Genomic DNA, 18,672 nt, shown 5'->3' with positions numbered 1-18,672 from the left:
TAGAGTTATAGATGTAATAAAAATTTTAAACAATCCTTAAAATGGGAAATAAATGTGTAGAACATGCTCTTTTTCCCTCACTGCCTTGCAGCCACCCTGGCTTCCTTTTAATTACTCCAATATACTAAGCTATTTTCCATTCCAGGGTCTCTTCTTGGGATATTCTTTCTCCTCAAAAGCTTTCCCACCCATCTTCACTCAGCAAACCATTCCTTGTCCTTTAGGTATTGTATTAGTTCGCTAGGGCTGCCATGACAAAGTACCACAGACTGAGGGCCTTAAATAATACAACTTTATTTTTTCACAGTTCAGGAGGCCAGAAGTATGAGACTCAGGTGCCATCAGGGTCGGTTTCTGGTGAGACCCCTCTTCTTGGCCTAATTTACCATGGTCGCCTTCTAGCTGTGTCCTCACACGGCCTTTCCTGCATACTTGTGCACAGAGAGAGAGATCTCTGGAGTCTCTTATATTCTTACAAGGTCACCAGCCCTACTGGATTAGGGACCCACCATTATGACCTCATTTAACCTGAATTACCTCCCTAAAGACCCTCTTTCTGAACAGTCACAGTGGGGGTTAGAGCTTCAACATATGAATTCTGAGGAGACGCAATCCAGTTCCTAACAGCTATCAATTTAAATGACACTTCCTCGAAGGTGCTCTTCCAGGATTCTACACATTTACCTCACAACAGTTGTTGAGGTTTATAATTATATATTTATTCATATGATTATTAATATCAAATTCCCCCACTACACTGCCATCTCCACGAGGCAAGGATCATGTTTTTTCTGTTCACCACTTCCCCGATATCTTAGCACATGATAGGCACTCAGTAAACATTTGTGGGCTAATAGCCTGCAGAATCTTAGGAAAGAGTATAGTATAGCAAATGAGGATGGAAGAACAAAGTAATGAGCATTTCCTGTCTGTCCCTGGGTGGTGGTACGAATAGATGAATTAGGATAGTCTCTGTGCTGGTAATATGTAACCACCAGCTTGGGGTGGCAGGGGTTGGAGGTAGGGAATAGTATTGGTCAATTATGTTGGTGTAAGTACTCCCACAGTGGCAGATTCCAGGCTACAAATATGACATCACTGAATCCAAAAGCTGGGGAGAGATACTCAGTAGCATACCATTATATAATATTTTCACCTGAAGGGCATAAATGTAAAATAATTAAGAAGCAATGTATTTTGAGTGTTACCTTTATTTTTAATATAATCATTTAAGCAGGATTTCTGAGAATTTAACAACTGACTTTTGCCAGCTCTGGTACACCGCTGATGGATAGATGAATAAAATTGTAGAATCTGAATGCGTAGAAATTTATAATTTGTTATTGTGCAGGGCAAAAGGCAAAAACAATGCAAGCGGATCCTTAAATTTTAGACCCGAATGACCCAAATCTGAGCAGAGAAGATGTTGATTATTCTTGGTATATGTTTATTTCTAGAGAGACCTGAGAGCAGTCTGAAATACAGGTCTCCCTTATGCTCAAAGAAAGGGCTGTTACTTTAGGAATCGTTTGTTTTAAGATGATTGCTGAACCATGAAGGAGAATGAGAGAAAGGAGGACAGAACTTTGGGGATATTATCTCCATTTTGGGGGCTGGCAGAAATACGTAAATTAGAGAAAGAGATTCAGATGGAAGAATCCAGAGAAGTCGGAGGATGAACAGCACCGGGGTCAGATAGAAAAAAACATTACAGGGCTTCCCTGGTGGCGCAGTGGTTGAGAGTTCGCCTGCCGATGCAGGGGACACGGGTTCGTGCCCCGGTCCGGGAAGATCCCACGTGCCGCGGAGCAGCTGGGCCCGTGAGCCATGGCCGCTGAGCCTGCGCGTCTGGAGCCTGTGCTCCACAACGGGAGAGGCCACAACAGTGAGAGGCCCGCGTACCGCAAAAAAAAAAAGAAAGAAAAAAACGTTACATACTGAGGCACAGTCTAAAGAGCTGCCAGTAGATTTCTGAAGATGACATTTAGAGTTGATCTTTGATTTTGCTTTCCAACGTGATAGAAATTCTACACTTTCCTAGAGTCAATGGAACCATTATGTGAGTCACAGATCTTTTTGGCTAATTTCCTATGCAACATGTTTCAGGTTATTTTGTATTTGAGATCATTACAAAATCTCCTGCCTTCCTACCATCAACCCAAAGGGGAGTATCTGATGTTCATCATAATCCCTCAATCAGAGTCATAGAAACCAAGGAAGAAAGGCTTTTCAAGGAACTTTCATTAGGGAGAGTTAAGCACTACTAAAGGAATGTTATAGAGGGATGGGTCACAAGAAAGTTTCCATGTTTGTCAATTGTTGCTTACCCAGATGGCAGAAAGACATGTGAAGTAATGGTGATGCCCTGAAATGGGGTGCTAAAGTTTAGCATCTCAGAACTTGCATTTGAGTCCCTATTTGGCCATTTACCATTAGCTATAGGACTTCAGGGAAGTTCCCGAATGTTGTGAATCATTGAAGGGGAAAAGAAACTGACAAGACATTTGCTGAATACCTCCAGGACGCCGAGCCCTGTGGTGAGAGGGCGTTTCACTGCCATCTCATTTACCTTGAGAATACGTGTGAAAGCAGAAACTTCCTCAAATGTAAAGTATTATTATTGGAAATATGGGGAGGAAAGGAAGAAAAGCTTGAGGGGGTAGATTAAAGCAAGATTTTGAAAGCCTGATCTCAAATGATCCTGTGGTGATTCTATCAAAAATTTCCCGGCATTAACATTTCCTATTTCTTGTTGTCAGCTTTAGAGGTAGAATTTGTAGATGGAGTTTGTACCTACAAAGCGACTGCATCTTTCTTCATGTTTGCAAAACACTCTGTATTTTTAATTCAGCCTTAAAACTTACTAGATAATTAACGAGTGAATTAGCACTATCATGATTTAAGAACAATAGAAAAACGAGAGGTTAAGTGACTGTCTCAGGGACACCCAGCCACTGGTATCTGTAAAAAGTATTTTGAACCTCAGGGTCTTGCTTCAAGCTAAGAGACACGTCTAACATTTAAAACCCCCAAGAACTCTTCATCATAGAAAAGAGGTAACATGTAAGTTCCAGGGACACTTTCTTCCCTCTCTTCCATAAGAACAGCAAGATTGGGCTGTTAACAATATTTTGTGTTTGGAGGAGGAAAAAATAAGTTTTGCACAAGTCATAGCCTCTGTTCTTTGTTTCTTTTCTTCCCACAATTCATGAGGTAGACACAGGCACATGTTTGATTTTTTTCCTTCCTCGTTTTTTTTGGGAAAAAAAAATGAATTATTATCACCATGAAGAGGTTGATATTGTTAGGGTCTGGAGTTATCCCTACCAATTTTGCAAGATTCTGTAGTATCTTTTTGCCAGAATACAGAACCATGCATCATCCAGACATTTGGAACGGCCCCTGATGCATATTTGGAGAAAATACTCCTGCCACTGTCTAGATTGGACTTGATTCATAGGGTTCAGTTATATGGCTTACAGTGTGTCTTCCACTAGGTAGAAATGCATGAAATTGTATCTAGATGGAAGTAATACACAATTAGAAAGACAACACAGAAAAAGGAAAAAGATTTACTTAGTCTTAGAACCCACCAAATGTGGAGGCTGCCTCTGTCTTCCAGGCTAATTCTTACCTAGTTTCTTTATTTGCAGTGTGATGGCTTATCAGGAGACCAAGATGTGGAAACCACTCAAAGCATTTTCCTGTCTCCTTCTTCCCTATCAGACACTTTGTGGAGTCTTCAGGTATTCTCCACATAGTTCTGAACCTTTATCAAATGTAGGATTTCTTCCACTGACTGAGGGATCCTGTTACCAAAGCTGGATAGGATGCTCATTATACAAGGCCTCTCATGCCAATCACTAAGTCATTCACTTCTTCACAAACATCATTGCACACTGACTGCGTGCTTGGTGCACGGCACAGAAAACAGAAAATGCAGTTCCTGCTCTCAAGATACGCTCATTATTTGCAGACAGTGGCCCTACCAGACTAACTAATAATACGATGTGACTGGGACTGTAGGGTGGTATTTAAGACAACAGGGATCTGGGACAGAGGGTGATTATAATCCTGCTGGGGGTATGGGGGAGGGAGAAGGTGGAGAGTGTAAGGGAAAACTTGCCATCTTACAGGTTTCTTGGGTAAAACTAACAAAAGAAAAGCGGACTTCGTGGATCTCAGTGCAGCAGGTTCCTAATTGTTTTGTGCTAGGAAATGTGCTATCATCTCTCAGACTCTTTTTCCCGAAGGCTTTTGCATTACACTTCAATGGCATGTCACTTTGTGGTTTAACCCCTGAATGGAGTCTCTGACTAGATACTGACAGTTTTTACATCTGACAAGACAAAAAAAGTAAACAATTTTTAAATAGTGGTTATATCCTATTTCCGCATAAACTAGTATCTGAACCTCAGGGCTCCTATGTGGAGGCTGGGTTTGATCTATGCTGCTCAGTAGTTACATAAAGGTAATATTTGTTACAAAATGCTCACTTACCACCTACAGCCACTTGGCAGTTGAATCAGGTACCCTAGTGCTCATTAAACTCATTTATATGAAGTTTTGGTACATCCCTTGCACTGGTGCTTCACTAGGCCTATGAAAATTTTACATGCAGCTCCCAGAGCCATTCTATTTCTTTTGCTATTTCAGTCTCCTCAGTTCCCCATCCTTTCCTGTCCTTCAAAACTTGGTTCAAATGCCACATCATCCACAAAGCAACACACCGTTTTTTTCTTGTGTTATAAATATTTATGTAAAGTATTATCTCCGTTGATAATCTGAGCTCTAGGTAGGGTCTTAGTCACCTTTAATGTTGTAACCCCTATGTTACTTAGCAAAATACTTCACTGCTCACTGAATGAAGAGATGGATGTATTAGTGCACAGGTGGACAAATAAATGAGCACATAGAAATACAAATGACGGGGAACACTGGTACGTAGTGAATGAAGGAGGCTGTCTGTTGCTTGGTGTCTAAGGTGCTGATATATAACCTATTCCTGTTGATTACATGTTTCCCAGCCAGGTAAGCATCCATGATCAGAACGAGAAAAACATTTGGATTCAGCCATACGTGACACATAAGTGGACTCAGCCAGGAGGGTCTGATAAAATTAGAGACAATAAAAGGCTTACCTTGGATTTAAGAACACAGATGTGTGATTTTGTTAGTATTCTTTCCCACACTCGGGGAAATTCCAATGTTCCAACCACCGGACTCCGTAATCCAGTTCAGTGAATTAGGTTATCTCGTTGGCGGCAGAACTTGTCACTGTGCTTCGTTGACCTCTCACCTCCTCTTCTTTGAATCAGTTCCCACCAACTGGAGAACAACCCAGAAGTCCATATAAGTAATGGAGTTTAAAAAAATGCCTCAGAGCTTCTTCGGTAACAAAGACTGAGGCTTTTATTTTCCCACACAGAATACTTGAATTTCACCTAAAATTTCAAAAAACATTCAACTCTGGAAGAAAAAGGAGTAAAAGCGAGAAGCACACCCACACTCTCTAGTGATTGCTTTTTATTAAGAATTTCTTTCCATTGAGAATACACTCCACTATTTTGAGTATGCAGCAACATTTTAATATTTTAATTACACACTTCCCACTAGATTGGTTTTAAAACTTCCTCACTGAGCTTTAGAGTGTGAAATGTTTCAAGTTGAATGATTTACTAGTTTCCTTTTTTTTCCTTTTTTTAATAAATTGAACTAAAATAGACTGAAATAGTTTGTAAAAAGATAAAGCCTAGTTCGATCTTGACCAGCTTTAAAATATCTTTTAATGTAAAAAGCCTAAATGTGTTTTTTTCATAATAATTTCAAACTAATGTCTGCTTTGTGTTACATGATGAAGGAGCACAGTAGTTATAGATTTAATAATTTTACATTTTGAAACCAATCACCTTTTACTTGTTAATTTGTTCCCTACCCTTTGGTTTAGAATGCCCCCAAATCATCACAGTAGCTATTTGAGTAGAATTAATGGATTTAAAACGTCGTTAATTAAAAGTAATGAGAATAATGTTATGATGTGTTGGTTCCCCAGGAGATTCATTTGGACCTTTATTTTCTCTGTTTTCCTTGTAGCGCGGGAGTTGGCCGGACTGGCTGTTTCATTGTGATAGACGCCATGTTAGAAAGAATAAAGCATGAAAAAACTGTAGACATTTACGGCCATGTAACTTTAATGAGAGCCCAGAGGAATTACATGGTTCAGACAGAAGACCAGTACATCTTTATCCACGATGCACTGTCGGAGGCAGTGACTTGCGGGGATACCGAAGTGCCGGCTAGAAACTTGTATGCCTACATTCAGAAGCTGACACAAAGAGAAACAGGAGAGAATGTCACAGGGATGGAGCTCGAATTTAAGGTATGATATTAGATGTGATGTGGTAATTCAGGAACAGTCATTCTGGAATTGTCCTTCTGAACCTTTCAAATTTGTGAAGTTACAAGATTCACCTGACCTTCTCCCTCAGGTGTCTGACTGTAAAACACTTTCTTCCTCCTTCCCTTTTCTATCCTTTGCTTCCTAATAATACCTAGAGCTCTTTTGTACCCTAATTTAAACTGAGAGCTCATACTCTCAGAACATAATATTTAAAACTTCCATAGTCTATATGGATTCATTAGGTAGAAGTGAAAAGCAGTACAGTTGGAAGAGTCCTTTGCTTGAAAGCAAACAAAATCTTTGTATCTAATGAGGGAATCTTGGGTACACTGAAGTCACGCTACAGGCTAAAATTATCTTTGATTTTTTCTTTTTCCTACAACAGCGTCTAGCCAGTTCTAAAGCTCACACCTCAAGATTCATCAGTGCCAATCTTCCATGTAATAAATTCAAAAATCGCCTTGTTAATATTATGCCATATGAATCCACAAGGGTATGCCTGCAGCCTATCCGAGGAGTAGAAGGATCTGATTACATCAATGCCAGTTTTATTGACGGATACAGGTATACACTCTTGCTCCCCTGACAGTCCAAAGCCTTGATATTTACATGTGCCCTAGTTTCACAGCCAGCATGAATTTCATCTCAATTCAAAGTGTTTTCTTTCTGCAGAGGTCAGCATCCAGTCCCTTGGTATTCGCTTTTTTATTATTTTAGAGAGGAGTAAGAAGCAGTCACAGAGTTTTTAATCTGTCCATGTGCACTCTTCTTTCAGAAGTCATTTGGATGTGGAAGGAGTTAATAAAGGAACTGTTTGTACCACATTATATAAATTCAGTAGATTGTGTAAGAGTCATTTCTACAAAATGAAGTTGCACAACTAAGTGTTTCTTAAGTGATTGGTATGACACATGAAATTGAGCTGTTAGCATTGCTCTGAAGTTTAAATAACAATGATAAAGACATACATCATAATATTAACAAAGCAATTTCTTTTGCAGAATCCCCCAAATGTATTAAATGTTCTTATTTGATTACACAATCCTAATGGGAATTTACTGCAGTAGCATTAATAATGTTTTCATTTTTTATTACCTGGTTTGATGTTTACATATCAAATGCGAAGCCTTTGCATGTTTTCTGATGACTTCAACATGCTCTTTTCGTTCTCTGTGATTCAGACAACAGAAAGCTTACATCGCTACCCAGGGGCCCTTGGCGGAGACCACCGAGGACTTCTGGCGGATGCTGTGGGAGCACAATTCCACCATCGTTGTGATGCTCACCAAGCTGCGTGAGATGGGCAGAGTGAGTGTCTCCTTATAAGACACTCAGACCACAAGAGAAATGAGGATTTCATTTTAAAAACCTGAGTGCCAGCGTCATTTCTTTGAAACACAGAGTACTCCGGACGTGTTCTGGGCCATTCATTACTGTGTTGAATTTTAACTTGCAAAGCCGTATCAAGTTCTTTCATTTGTGTGTTTTGAAGAAAGAACTGGTACTTTTGTTCCAGTGAAACACAATCATAGAGACAAATACGTCTGACTTGTTTTGACTCTCAATGTGTTCTTACTTCCTTTCGCTCTGGACAAGCTAGAGCTTGGGTGCCATCATTACTCTGTATGAAGGAACTTGACTTTTTTCATCTCTGAAGCAAATTTTTACCTGCGCATCTTCCACTCCCATTAAACAGTTGGAAAGTTACGTAGTTTTTCTAAGGATATAATCTGGTAACCTCAGGTTTACTTTTAAAGAATGATTCTTCTGAAAAATATATAAAATAGCATTAGAGACACCTAAGGACCTACCACTTAGATTCAGTAGATACAAGCATTCTGCCATATGTGCTTGAGATGTTTTCTTTCTCGTCTTCGTATAAACTCAATGGTAGAGATGCATCCAAAACCCAACTTTTTAGAGCCCACAGAGAGAGTGAAAAAATACCAACTAGGAAAGTAACTTGACTTTTCTGATTTAGTTATTGAAGTCATTAAAACTGCGTGGGCTGCAGGTTCCTCAGCTGACGGAGACTGGACTAGGTCAATTCAGAGGTTTCTTTCTGTGTTCACACGATGCTTTCTTCATTCCAAAACACAGTGTTGATCAATGCATGATTAACGTGACTAGCATTATGTCCGAGGACTGATGTAATTAATTGTCTAACTTGTAAGTATGAAGATGCTTACCCTATTGAAGAATTCAGTCAACTGATGTGTATTAAGCACCTACTGTATGCCAAGTACTATGCTTGATAACATGCACAAATATTGAACCACATGATTTCCCTATCCTCAGGGAACCTATGGTTTCAAAGAGAAAATGAGTCATATGCGATTGGAATCACCTTAAATTCTAAAACTGTATTAGTGAAAGAAAGACATTAAATATATAGATACATGATAAACAAAATTTTATTTACACTTTACGTAGCTTGACATTAATCTTTTTTTTTTTCCTTAGGAGAAATGTCACCAGTACTGGCCAGCAGAACGATCTGCAAGATACCAGTACTTTGTTGTAGATCCCATGGCTGAGTACAACATGCCCCAATATATACTAAGAGAATTCAAGGTCACAGATGCCAGGGTAAGTTGGCACAGTCTTATGCTCTTAACCATTAACTGAAAAGTAGTCTAAAATGCATCCCTGGGAGAAATATTTTCCAAGTGACCATACTCCCAAAGTGAAAAGAAATCACTCATCCTGGAGGACTTTTTTTTTTTTAAACATAAGAGTAACTTCTCCTGTCCTGTAAGGTTTCTCACAAGCCCAGGCTTGGCTCACATTCAAATGTAGCATCTGGCAGCCCAACTTTGGGGACGTGCTTGGTGAGTGTGTGTGCCGGGAAGCATTTATTGATATGGTTGGCTGTGCTTACATTCACCTCCTCAGCTTATTCTCTTTGGAGCTTTTTTGACTTCTTCATTACTTGAGGCTGTAAATATGTTGTTGTTTTGCTAAGCCCTTTAGGTCATGTTGGCTTGGAGGTTAATTTGGTATGATTTTAAAATTGCTGAGCAAATGGCATTCTTTAGAAGAATCTGACAAGCTTTACACATTCTAATTTGATTCCTGGCATGGTTTATTCCTCGGTGTGCTAATGTGTCTGTCCATGAGAGCTGTGCACCCACGACCCTTGTTGGCTAATTTTCATTCTGCATTTCTTATCTAGATTGCTGAGTGCAAGGTTCAGCCCTGATGTAAGATGTTCTATGCATAAACTTTAATATCCTTGCCTTTGGCCACTTTCAAACCATGATTACAAAGACATCTTAGGAGAGAGTGGGGTCAGTCCAAAGCCCTGCTTTGTTTTTGGAACTGTCACAGTGGGTGGGTTGAATAAAACTGTAGGGTAGAGCTATTTACTTGATCCATTGTTTTTGTTGGAAAGCAGCTTTCTCAACCAAGACTCATGTTTAGAGATTGTCTACTAATCCCCAAAGCCTGGCCCTGGCTGTTGACCTAAAGTGAAAGAGAAATTGGTTAGCAGGCTGCTTGGCCCAGGTGACAGACCTGTTAATCCCAGAAAGTCTGAAGTCTTAACTACCCTGAAGGTGACTATACTCAAGACAGCAGTTAAGTCCCTAGGTCTCGTTTTGAGTTGCCCAAGCAAGCATGCCTTGGTGACACATTGTTTTTAAAAAAAAAAAGGAAAAAGCAGGCCCTTTCAGAATCTGAAGCTAGATATGTGAGTGAAAACTCTGAGTGCATTCCAAGCGAACTCACCAACCATTTCTGACGACAAAGTGTAGGAGCCAGGCCCTGCAAATGGCAGAGACAAGAAACACTGAAGCAGGAACTTGTTCATATGTTTTGTTTTGAAGCCTCTCTGTGATTGTATAATGTTCTTAGCTGCCATAGCATTTGCTGTGTGTGCTCCTAGTATGTTTCTAATCTCAACTTCCCAGTTTAGAAAGCAAGGTGGCACTTGAGAATACAGTATTGTTAAACAGGTAACCTTTAAGTGGAGTCAGGTGGTCTCTCCTCTAAATCGTAAAGGTCTGTACACATGCTGTTAAAAACAACTATGGTCAGAAATGAAATCCCCAGGACAATCGGAGGAAGACAAATCTGATTACCTAGCCTCTGGCTTCCCTTCCTGTGCTTTTCAGACCTTTTCTAGAATCAAAAGGAAGTAAATCATGCTTCCATGGTAACCTTCCATAAGTTTGTTATGGGGCCAAGCAGTTACTTTCATATTCGTCAGTATTCTCACAAACTTGATGTGAGCTCCCAATTTATTTCTATTCCCAAATGATTCCAGTCAGGAATATGCCCTGTTCGTATGGAAACCACCAGGCTGGTTGGTATGTGTCCGTCTCGAGTTGGGCCATCCCCTCTTCTCCATATAACTGAATGAGAAGGATTGGGTCTCTGTCTACTTAACCAAAATCTTGGGAACTTGCACATCTATATCCAAAATGACTTTAATGTGGAGAGAGTTGTTACAAAAGTGGAAAGGAGGACCAAACTGAAGCCTTAACTAGGAGCAGGGACTCCTCAAATAGAATCAGCCCCTGTAAACTTGGAATTTGGATTCTCTCCCTCTCTGTTGATTGAGGGAAGAAAGTTGATGGTCATAATCGTTATTCCTGCTTCTGTAAACAGAGGGTCCCTTCTGCTTTTGTTGTGCTTCCAAAAACACTGTGCAATTCCAGAAGGAATCAGAAGTCCCTTAGTGTCTTCTTTTGAAACCATTTATACTTCATGAATCAGAGAAATTTTGCCTAATCACTTTAGGAAAGATAGACTGCTCCTGTATCTAGCTTTTGGTTTGTCCGTGTTAAAGCCCCGCACAGACACCTCAGTTCCTGTGGTCAGCCAGGAAGAGTCCTTTTTCGGAAAACAACATTTATCTACTAATAATCTCTCCTGTCTCCTTGAGGGACACTTCACTTCCTGCTCAACAGCACAGTCGCCTGGTACACGCTGTGTATACTGCCTTGGCTAGAAATAGTGTACCTCTGAGACGTGTGGGGCATCCAGGTTAAATCCAGCTACCCGATTTGCATCAGATCCTTTCAGTGTCACTAGTTGTCATTTGACAATGTTGCAAATAAGCAAACACAGCAAATGTGAAGGTATCATGACAATAGCAAAATCTCTGGTCTGGATGACATGCCTGGATGTTCCTTTCAGTATTAAGGAGTTATTGGATTCTGAAAATTTTGAAATGGAGTGTACATGTTCCACTTTGGTTTTGAAGGCAAACTTTGGGGCTCAGAGCATTTACCAACATGGGAACTAGGTGGCTTTTTATGAAAGCTCAGGTTTTTAATGGGCAATGTGAGAGTAAAGAAATTTGCAATTTAAATATATGTGAATGTAGACACTGTTGATAGCAGGTAAGATACTAACTGACTACTTTTCTAGTTAAACATATTTCTAACTTTTTCTTCCCTTTTTCTTTCCTTTTTTGGAAAAAATCATGCCTGCTGTTGTGGTCTGTGCACTGGCTGAATCCTCCTGGCGTCCTCCTTTGCGGTTGGATACGTGGCTTTCTCTCTAAAGGACGGGCAGTCCCGAACCGTGAGGCAGTTCCAGTTCACTGACTGGCCAGAGCAAGGAGTGCCAAAGTCTGGAGAAGGATTTATTGACTTCATTGGCCAAGTCCATAAAACAAAAGAGCAGTTTGGCCAAGATGGACCCATTTCAGTCCATTGCAGGTGAGAATCAGGAATGATGAGTTTCCATTTGTGCTGAATGCAATAACTTTGAAAGTATGTACTGTTGTCTATTCACTGTTGGTACCAATTTATTGTGAATCTGCATAACTGAAATTTTATTTTTATTTTTCTCAGAAGTGTATTGTAAACCCTAAAGCAAGGACTCATTTCTCTTTCTTTCCACAAAGTGAAAATAATCAGAGGAAGATTTTTATCTTCAAATTTTGCCTCTTGTAACAAAGAACCAAACTGTGTTTTCTTTGCCTGTTTTACCGTAACAGGAATTGTTTGTACACCACCGAGTGATAATTTGTTCAGTTTATCATTCCTCACTTGTTTTGCTTTCATAGCATTACCCTGATAATTATCTTTCTGTATCTTTCTCCTATGTTTGCCTTCTTGAGAAAACTATAAATAGTTATTAAGCCTTAATAACAATACTAATTCTTTTCAGTCAATAAGTGATTAGAATGGTACCTCAGTTAAAATTGCAATTTGCTTGAAAATTGTTGCTATATCAGAAAATGAAGCACCTTCAAGTTAATTATTTTCAATAGTTTCCACGGCATTTTATAATTCAAGTCATTGAAGCTAACAGAAATAGCAAGTAAACAGTTCAGAAAGGACAATTACCATAAATTTAGTGCTTTTGGAAGTTACTATGCAAAAACCTTCTAGCAAAAGGAATTCACCTAATATTTTTTAGTTTCAGTTTGTAATCTCTTTATGGTCAAAATCTTGAAAGAGTTGATTAAAAATTTTACTTTGCTTCCCCCCCAGAATCCCAAACTACAGTTCTTAGTGACATGGGAGACAGGTCGCAAAACAGGAGAAATATTAGACATGGGCTTCAAAACATCAGAGCTCTAGTCCCACTACTATCATCATGTCGCTCTGTGACAGTAGGGAAATTTCTCTAGACCTCAGTTTTCTCAGCTGATCTCCAAGACCCCTTCTGGGACACACAGTGTGCTATTATATGAGAAGCAGACCTTATTTATACACATTTGCTGTGTGTTGAGCTTATCCAAAGTTCTTTGCTCTAGACCACCAAAGAGCATGTAGGAAATGATGCATGGACTCGATATTCAGACAAAGTGGGTGGTATATACGGGACTTGAATTACCTGGATATCCCCCTTAATTTTCCACATAATTTGCCCAAATCCTAATCCAAATTTTCCAGTATAAGCTATAAAGAAAAGAATATGTTCAACACATTTTTCTTTAACTTCAGGCATTCCCATAAGTATAAATAAGTGTGTGTATCCATGTGTCTCTTTTCATTGCTTTTGTCACAAAATTATTTGTATATACAAAGATTCCTTTGTATACTATGACATGTTTTTCATATATCTTAAAGACTTCCAGATATCTTCTCTTATCTGGGGATATTTTAAAAATACCACTCATTTATAGCTTATTAAAAACAGGATAAAGTCAATAAATTTGGAAGTTATAAGGCCAGTGTCTGTTATTTTCTTGAAAGCACCTAGTAGAAAGCCAGAAACCCTATATTTTTGTTACATTTGAGCAAGCAAAGCAAGGTAAGATAGACTCTGGAGTACCTGGACCATTCAACAAAAAGATCATAAATCACAGTCTCTCAGGATTAAGAGAGACTTTCAAGGTTGAAAGGGACCTTCAAGGTCATCTACTCCAGCTTAACAGAGAGCCTTGACTGGGCCTGGTTATCCTTAGTCACTTCGTAAAACCTGCCTATGAATTTTAAAGCTTCACTTACATTTCTGTTAGGACTCTTTAGAAAACCCAGTTTATAAAGGGACACACTATTTATATATCAACTACATCCCGAAGTAAATGAATCCATCCATTTTCTACAGCCTGTACCCAAGCATTACACGTGCCGTTTAATTAGGATCCAAAAATGTAGGGATTTTTCAGATTATTCACTCTTTTCCTCATTACCTAAACCTCCAGATGCTTTCCTACTTCTTAAGAGCACAAAAGCTATGAATTAATTTTCTTCTCTTGCTGCTGTTACAATTCTGGAATCATCTTAAAACATTAAAGAAAACAGAAACTCAAAACCTTGCTAACGTGGTGGAAAGAATCCTGGTGTTTTAGCTACTGAACATCTAAAAATAGTAGATAAGTGTATAGCTCAGTGGCTCTTAACCACTGTGTTTTTTTTCTTCTTCTTCTTTTTTGAATTTTTTCCAGTTTAGAGACCCCTTTGATAATCTGTTAAAGTTGTAAGTTTCAGAAACAAAATATATATATATATATTTACACAATCCATACATATAAGATATTCATAGACCCTTCCAAAGACTAAATGAGGATCCCATGTCAAAAATCCTGTTATATTGATAGAATCTCCTTTCTCATATCAAAACTGATGTCTGAATTTGAATAGTATATATACCTTCATATTTATTTTTATGTCTAGGTGATGGGACATGTTGCACAGATTCTTAAGTGACTACAAGAAAATCTGAAGGCACCCAGTTTGTCTTAGCTTATCTGAATTATTTCAAATGTAGAGAACAAACGTATGGACACCAAGGGGGGAAAGTTGCGGGGGAGGGGGTGGTGGTGGCATGATGAATTGGGCGATTGGGATTGACATGTATACACTAATATGTATAAAATAGATAACTAATAAGAACCGGCTGTATAAAAAATAAATAAAATTCAAAAAAATTAATTATTTCATACTTTAAAAATATTAAGCAGGCAAAGTCTAAAATTTCAGGATCTACATGAAGAGTATAAATCTGTATTTTATTTACCATTCCTTTTATCCATTTATTTTATGTTTCCTGGCCCTTTCCAAAATGACATATAATCCCAGTTGAAAGGTTATTATATTTTATAAGACTTAATCCTAATTACTCCACATTCATTCTCACCTGTTATCATGGCACACTGTCTTAAGAGTAATCATTTCATGAACCCAACACCACATTTTCCTGAACATTGCTGTAGTAGAACCCAATGTAACATGGAAGCTGGTGGACATACGTCCACCTCCAAGCAAATGTGGCCGAGACCGTGAGTGTCTCATCCAGTAATGTTGTCTTTGTTATTATGACAGTGCGGGCGTTGGAAGAACTGGAGTCTTCATAACACTAAGCATTGTTTTGGAAAGAATGAGATATGAAGGAGTAGTAGATATCTTCCAGACTGTCAAAATGTTAAGAACGCAACGACCAGCCATGGTGCAGACAGAGGTGAGAAAAATCTCCAGGAGTTTGTTTGTCACATCTCAAGAACCAAATAATACATTTTGTTTGCCAGGATCTCCTAGAGTCCAGAGACTCTCAATACCAGAGGCAAAATGCAGGAAAATACTGTAGGAAAAGCATCCAGTTGTTTAATATTTTTGAACCTCATTTTCCCCCTTTGTAAATGGGAGTGACAGTGTCAATGTCTTAGAGCTGGTTTGGAAGTTATCTAAGATGACGTATTAGATTGAACCATGTTAAATTGTCACTGTTTGGGGCCTATAAAAATGGCAATTTCATATAATTCATTTTATATATATATATATATATATATATATATATACACATTAATGTGATATACATTGCACGAATTTAATATATGTAAAAAGCCCAATGGTAGATAATATACCTGGTAGATAATAGACCCTTGGCCCATTATATGCCTCCATTCTCCTTCTATATGCCTAGGTATTATCAACTGCTCTATATTTCATTTCTTAATAATGGTATTTTAAAATATTTGCATCCTGGATATGCACTAGAGAAATTAGCCTTCCATTCTCTACTCCAAGAATTGATATGAAAATTCTGATATTTTTCAGAATAATAGGAATTCATGACTTAGCCAGTCTGACCTACTGACTTCATTTTAAGGATAATATAAGTGATAGATAGTGTTTCTGTTTCTCAAAAGGCCACCAAATTATACAATTTATATGTATTCCTAAATTCATAACCCACAGTATCTTCCAGACTTTGATTTCAAAATAGTGCAAGCATTTGGCTTGCAATACTCAAAACATTATGTCAGCCTGACAAACTTAATGGGTGTTGGGGGTGACGAGGGAAATTGGACGTTTAGAAAGCCTTAACACTTAGCCAAGCAACTTACTGTGACAAGATAGGAAAGCAAACTCCATTTATTTTGCATTACCATTTTTATTGTAGAAAAATGCACATTTAAGCAAAATAGAGACTATCTACTTTCAGCCCCATTGGCTACTGAAAATAAGTTTCTTTTACGGGGAAAATCCTACTTTTTCTCACCCCTTCTTCATCTGTAAATTATAATTTTTCTATCTTATAATGCCCCCACTTATTCCCATTTGACAGTGTTCTTCCCTGTCTGAAAAAGGACATGTTTCATGCTGTTTTAGTTTAGTGTGGGTCTTTCTAGAACAAGCAAGTAACTAGCCATCACAATGAATTAGGCCAAATGGCACAGGTACTTTTTGACATGGGCAGCCAGTCTTGTGATGCCATTTTCAAGGGATGAAAAGCCTAAAAGTTCAGCGCCCTGTGTATTCGGCTTTGTGTGCCTGATGTTCATCACAACGATACCTTTTGGCCGCTTCCCTCACTTATATAAACACATCAGAAACAATGGAGAATAATTCTGATTGCAGGCAACAAGGTCTACTGTCTGATAAGATTTTTTTTTTTAATTCAAATGTTTTTGGCAACAGCCCAGAAGATAAATAAAACCACATTTTCCTCAGGACAATATGTGTCTGCATAGGCCTCTCTTAAATATGCGAACTGAAAATTACTTACCTCAAATAATTAGATAATTTTAAAAGACGGCTGTGACATATAAGGAGTTCCCATGTTTAGCTGGTGGTAATTGTCTGGTACTATCCTTGGAGAATAGTTCACATACGTCTGGAAGATAATGTTCACAGGAGCTGTTACTACTTTGGAATTAGGAGACTATTTTAGTCGAATTGAGTGGTGAAGTTAATAAGTACCCCATGTGGCTAATGGTTCTTTGCTCAAAACAAAACAATTGGTCATTGGATTGAATTGATTGGCGAAAGCAGTGATTTTGCCCCCATCTAGGTGTAACTTTGTCTTCCAACATCGATTTCCACTTTTCTGTTAAAATGTACTCATGGCCCCTTTTCTTTCTCCCCATGCTTTGTCTCCGGCAGGATCAGTATCAGTTCTGCTATCGAGCCGCGCTAGAGTACCTGGGCAGCTTTGATCACTATGCAACGTAGAAACCCCTGACCCACTTTGGATTTTTACTGCAAGCCCTTCAATATCCATGGAGTCTCTTCTGAGCCATACAGGGCATTTGAGAAGTCCTTCTTAACTTCTAGCTAACAACCACTTAGTGGGACTATCACACACAAAACAAATTTAAAAAAACAAACTCTTCCAAGTGGACCAAGAATTCACAGTTTAATAATCTAACCTGAGAAATAATAAAGAGAGTCCTGACTGATGAGGCATCTGAAGGATTTTATTTACAGATACCTCAAGGATTCAAAATAAAGGGAAGAAGAAATCACAGCAAAGAACCGCCATCTTGTTCAGGATTGCTTGATGGGTGCAAAGAGAAATGGCCTGAGTGCAGCAGTTCAGGGCAAGATCTTTGCTGGCTTCTCATGACAAAATGGACTCTGCTTTGACATCGCCCCTTCCCAGCATACTACTCATGATAACATTTTAGGGGGAAAGGGGGTGGGGAATGTTTAAAAAGAAAGTCTTTGATTTAGTTTTTTAGTATTGTAAAGATACTGCTGACCTGTGCTTCATTTTTAACTGTGTAAACTTTTTTTTTAACAAAATGTATCATTCGATAAAGTGAATTTTAAAAAAGTTACATAACTCTTCATTTTTTATTTCCAAATTGTAGGTTTTTTTAAGCTGTAGAACTGTTATCTGTGATACCTTGCTGTAGAAATATCAAATAATTGGAAAATTTGCACATTTTTGTGCAATACTCTTAATCTACAGTATCGGTCTCGTCTGGTATTACTTTTACACTTCTGTCTGGTTTTCGTTGCTGAGAAAGTACCCATTTTCTTCAAATAATCAAAGAGAACTTTGTTTTGTTCTTTGGAATCAACAGGGAGGCGCAAAGTATAAAGTTGCTGCTAACATATATACATATATATCCATATTTTATAGGGGTGTCTATGTATATATAGTGTGTCCACACAAAAAGATAGATATAGCTATCATTCAGTTCTTCCATGATTTAGTTTTTAAATTTTTTAATGTAGAGAAGCTATTGTAACACCTTTTTCAATTTGTTATTAATTTTATGACATACTGATATTTCTCAATATCACACAATTTTAATTCTTAAGGGAAATGAGGAATGCACATCAGTGATTGTCAAACCTCACCCCCTTAATTTCCTACCCAATCTCCCCCCACCCCCCTAACCATATTCACAAATACTATTTTGTTAGCCAGGCTTCCAACAAAGTTCAATATTTCTAACACTCTAGTGCAATAAAACATTATTAAATATCTAAGAGGTGTGCATGTGGGAAAGGTCAGTGCATATCCCTTTAGGAGGAGAGAATGTTGTAATATATCAGCTATCAAGATGTTTAAAAAACAGTGTATTCAATTGTATATTGTCTATAGTATGTGCTATGAAATTTGCATTTATGATA

The 18,672-nt window shown here is 38.3% G+C and overlaps 1 protein-coding gene across 1 annotated transcript in view; it reads left to right on the top strand.

Annotated features, from left to right (window-relative positions):
* PTPRD (protein tyrosine phosphatase receptor type D) overlaps positions 1 to 17,843 on the top strand; it is a 523,277-nt gene extending 505,434 nt beyond the window's left edge. Inside the window, exons 29-35 of the mRNA XM_060153475.1 lie at positions 6,094 to 6,379; positions 6,786 to 6,964; positions 7,582 to 7,708; positions 8,864 to 8,989; positions 11,915 to 12,069; positions 15,130 to 15,265; positions 17,191 to 17,843. Coding sequence (XP_060009458.1) covers positions 6,094 to 6,379; positions 6,786 to 6,964; positions 7,582 to 7,708; positions 8,864 to 8,989; positions 11,915 to 12,069; positions 15,130 to 15,265; positions 17,191 to 17,259 — 1,078 coding nt within the window. The 3' untranslated portion in view covers positions 17,260 to 17,843. The remainder of the gene's footprint in view (positions 1 to 6,093; positions 6,380 to 6,785; positions 6,965 to 7,581; positions 7,709 to 8,863; positions 8,990 to 11,914; positions 12,070 to 15,129; positions 15,266 to 17,190) is intronic.
* Positions 17,844 to 18,672: the final 829 nt, after the last annotated feature.

This window comes from Lagenorhynchus albirostris, chromosome 7 (genome assembly GCF_949774975.1).
Source record: "Lagenorhynchus albirostris chromosome 7, mLagAlb1.1, whole genome shotgun sequence".
In the NCBI taxonomy this organism is placed as follows: Eukaryota; Metazoa; Chordata; class Mammalia; order Artiodactyla; family Delphinidae; genus Lagenorhynchus; species Lagenorhynchus albirostris.
The sequence above is the reverse complement of the archived record's forward strand: the minus strand, read 5'-3'. Positions and strand labels throughout refer to the sequence as shown.